Source organism: Colias croceus, chromosome 18 (assembly GCF_905220415.1).
Source record: "Colias croceus chromosome 18, ilColCroc2.1".
In the NCBI taxonomy this organism is placed as follows: Eukaryota; Metazoa; Arthropoda; class Insecta; order Lepidoptera; family Pieridae; genus Colias; species Colias croceus.
The window spans coordinates 3,755,023-3,758,466 of NC_059554.1; the positions used below are offsets into that span (position 1 = coordinate 3,755,023).

Sequence of the window (3,444 nt, forward strand, 5' to 3'; positions counted from 1 at the left end):
CGTCGAAGCAACGCGTTTAAAAAGAAGATCTGAGTAGCTAACAATTTGGTAAACAGCATCTGATGCAAAACACAACTTTCCTCTATTTACAAAGGATGTTAATGCTATATATCGGTTCATATCCAAGCTTTGTAGCCAAAAATTATTTATAACTATCATTCTATACCAATTAAAATTGTATGTACCTACCTATAAAGTATGACCATAATATTATAATATAAATACTGTTAAAAATATATGTCGTTATTATTTATAGACCATGATTTTTAGTTTTTTCTATTTTGAAAAATCCTGAATTTACAAACCAGCGTGGTCACTCGACAGAAAGAGACAAAAAACATGACTGACGTCATTGAATGTCATAGTTTCTTGTTTCAAGTTAATGGTCATAGTGCAATCTCCAGTGTATTAGAGGATATAAGCTTCTTGTTCTGTACACACCTAAGGTACACACACACAGATTTCCTCAGATTTCTGTTTATTATTTATTCATGTGGTAATCTTGGTCATGTCCTCCGTCATTTTTATGACAAATGTCAATTCAAATTTGACAATTATTGTCAATCATCAAGCGATTTTCCAGTTTGATATTTGCTTGTGAATGATTAATGCTAATAGAAAATTTTTAATTAACTGACATAAAAAAACCAATACTTCCCAATAAAATCTAATCAATTAAAGAAAATGAGTATACTGGAACTCATGGATCTCAGTAATTGCATATTTTCTGTAACAGCATGTGTTTTTTTAACAATTTGCTATGTTGCGAGTTTGTATGTCTGGAGGTCTAAAGAGAACAGGTAGGTTTCTATCTTAAAAACATCGACTTTTTCAATATCTCTATAAAAATAATGGTATATCTACATAAATTAATTCTAACCGTTTCAGGGATCATCCAACCACGATCAAAAAAAGGTTTTTTAGCGTTTTCGTAATGATGATGCTTGCACCATTTTTGACGTATTATTTTCTCAAAGAATCAACCGACAATATTGATATGTATGAGAAAATGGGCCTTCGAGAAACAGGAATATTTCAAGCTTTTGTTTTACCATTGCTATTGACTGTCATTCTATTTTTGGGACCATTGTCTATGCAAGTCTTCTCAGGAGCGTGGCGCATATACATTGGTAAGATAATTGTGAAATGAGATATTTTATGTGTGTATATTGGAAGTTATTTAAACTTGTATAATAATAATGTTACATTAAAATTTTAGAACCTATGTACTGGGTATCATGTTGGCAAGATTTGGTTTGGGTGCGAAATCACATTATGGCACCGCTCAGTGAGGAGTGGGTGTTTCGGGCTTGTATGATGCCTTTATTGTTGCAGTGTTTAAAGCCCATGTCTGCTGTTTTCATTGGCCCTATACTATTTGGCATTGGTGAGAATGTTAATTTATTTAGCTTTTGTAATTGTGTTCTAATTGCTATACTGAATGATATGTCCTTGATAATGATTATTAAAGTTAGCAATTGTAAATTTTTAGCTCATTTTCATCATGTATTGGAACAAATTAAAGCAGGATGTGAGGTTAAAACAGCATTGATTGTTTCATGTAAGTATCTTTATATTATTATGTTTATTTTGCAATAAATTTTATTTTCTAATTGCAAAACAACACATAATATAGGTACACATATGTATAGCCTTGTTAAATAAAACAAGAAATAATTATTTTGATTTCATTCCTATTACAATAGTAATAAAACTATTAAGACATTAGGTAAATGTAATAAAATTTATTCATGTAAGTATTTAATTTAATTGAAGAGTTACAAATTCTTTTAGTTGTCAGATCTATTCAAAACATGCTAATGATGTAACTGTACTAATAGAAACATTTCTGTTCCAGGTTTCCAATTCACATACACTACAATGTTTGGTGCTTACTCATCTTATCTTTTTTTGAGAACCAGTAAGTAATTATTTAATTTTAGTCTTAATTTAATTATGTTTTTTTTTCATTGAATTTCCTCTATTTACGGTAAATGTTAAAGTAGTGTGTTATTTAATTCAATTGTGATTACTTATCAATTGGGGAAATTAGTTATAGCATTATGCATTTGCCTTAACTGACTACTCCTTTCAATTTAATTATAATATTCAACATTATAATGTTTTACTATTTTCAGGACACTTTGTTGCTCCACTCATGGCACATATTTTCTGTAACCACATGGGATTCCCCAACTTCGCTGATGTACCACTATTCCCTCCCATGGAAAGATTTATTATTATATGCAATTATCTATTAGGATTAGGTCTTTGGTGTGTTCTCTTAAATCCCTTGACAAACCCAGAGCTGTATGACAATAGAATGTACATTGCTACTTGAATCATTTCCACATGAAAGGAGTTTATTTATTTTGGGTTATTGATTGTGGTAATGATTTATAAGTAGCTGAACAGTGAACATACACTTTTCATTGTATGTCACTATTTAATAAATCATTTGGATAGGGCCTGGGCCTACATTTTGTTTACTAATTTGATTAATGATCTGTTAAAAACGATTCATGACCATTGTTGCGAGGTTTCAGGATAATATTTACAGTTTAAATTTAATATAATTGTCCTACTTCATGACGTGTTGGTTTTGCCGTCAAATGTCATGAATGTGGGTAAAAAATATCAGTAGGTATTACAATTCTATTTTCATGCTTTTTATGTAGTGTACAACGTGTTAACTCAACATTTATTCGTTTTGTAGAAACAATTTAAAAAAATCTTAATATTAAAGAAACTCAGTTTAGTCACATCACTTCTTTAGTAAAGGGCAGAACGGATTTAAAAGAATTTTTGGTTTGGTGATTTGTTATTTAAACAATGTTGCTTAAATAATGTAAGATTGTAATCTGCTACTTACTACAGCTACTAAGAACGCGTCAATTTTCGTTTGATATGAGGCAATCTAATCAATTTTGATTGTTTTCCTCATAATTATGAATTGTTTGGATAGTCATTGCACATTTCATATTTCTATTATATTATTATTAAGTTTGTTTATGTGAATTTTATGTGTCTCTCAAGGTATCAAGTTGTTTTCTTAAATAAGACTAAGTTAAAAGAATCTTGTCAGGGTGCGCACAAAACGTTAGAGACAGTATTTTTTATAAACTGCTCATTTGAACGAGATTTTGAATTAAACTCAATATTTCGGTGTTTGTCGTTACGTTTAATTGCCATTATTAAATAATTGTACCTAGTTACTTAAAGCTAAGTAATACATATTAAAATTATACATTTTCTTATGCTCATATATATAAATTGATATCTTAAATGCTATCAATATAAGATACAAAACTATGTTTTATAAGCATCTATGTATGTATAATCAGTTAAAACAATGGAAGCAGAACTCCTCTATTTTAATTAATTTATTAGTATCTATTCTTATATACTTACCTAAAGGTATTTCTTCTATCAAGTATTTTTACT

General features: G+C 29.3%; 1 protein-coding gene across 1 annotated transcript; it reads left to right on the plus strand.

The window, feature by feature from the left end:
• The first annotated feature begins 553 nt into the window (after positions 1-553).
• LOC123699605 (CAAX prenyl protease 2) lies at positions 554-3,202 on the plus strand. The gene is made up of 6 exons (XM_045646601.1): positions 554-800; positions 889-1,130; positions 1,220-1,387; positions 1,493-1,561; positions 1,859-1,921; positions 2,139-3,202. The coding sequence occupies exons 1-6, from the start codon at positions 685-687 to the stop codon at positions 2,339-2,341; spliced, it is 861 nt and encodes a 286-aa protein (XP_045502557.1). The 5' UTR covers positions 554-684; the 3' UTR covers positions 2,342-3,202.
• The last annotated feature ends 242 nt before the right edge of the window (positions 3,203-3,444 follow it).

Coding starts and splice junctions, on each gene's coding strand:
- LOC123699605 (XM_045646601.1), top strand. CDS start 685: ATGAGTATACTGGAACTCATGGATCTCAGTAATTGCATATTTTCTGTA. Junction 1,131..1,219: donor AGCGTGGCGCATATACATTG/GTAAGATAATTG, acceptor TTAAAATTTTAG/AACCTATGTACTGGGTATCA. Junction 1,922..2,138: donor TTATCTTTTTTTGAGAACCA/GTAAGTAATTAT, acceptor TACTATTTTCAG/GACACTTTGTTGCTCCACTC.